Source organism: Penaeus monodon, chromosome 25 (genome assembly GCF_015228065.2).
Source record: "Penaeus monodon isolate SGIC_2016 chromosome 25, NSTDA_Pmon_1, whole genome shotgun sequence".
NCBI lineage: Eukaryota > Metazoa > Arthropoda > Malacostraca > Decapoda > Penaeidae > Penaeus > Penaeus monodon.
In genome coordinates, this window is record NC_051410.1 from 1977730 (window position 1) to 1978031 (window position 302).

At 51.7% G+C, this 302-nt stretch overlaps 1 protein-coding gene across 1 annotated transcript in view; it reads left to right on the plus strand.

Annotated features, from left to right (window-relative positions):
* LOC119589479 overlaps positions 1–302 on the plus strand; it is a 24491-nt gene that overhangs the window by 19846 nt on the left and 4343 nt on the right. The window contains 1 exon segment of the mRNA XM_037938080.1: positions 96–299. Coding sequence (XP_037794008.1) covers positions 96–299 — 204 coding nt within the window.

Consider the following 302-nt stretch of genomic DNA (forward strand, 5'->3'; position numbering starts at 1 on the left):
TGCATTCTTTCACCAACCACACTAATCCTCTCTCAATTCTTCCATCTCCTCCAACAAAAACAACAATAATTCCCTTTCTTCTTCCCTCTCTTCTCCTCCTCCTCCTTCCAGACGAGATGTACGAAGGCTCCAAGAACCCACTGAGCTTCAGCCAGAAGATCAAAGCTCCCTTCTCGTGCAACATGGAGCTGCAGATGTTCCCCTTCGACACGCAACACTGCCAGATGCACCTCCGGATCGCGTCGACGAGGGAGAACTTCTTGCGATGGAGGAAGCTGGAGGTGGCGTACGAAGGAGAGGTG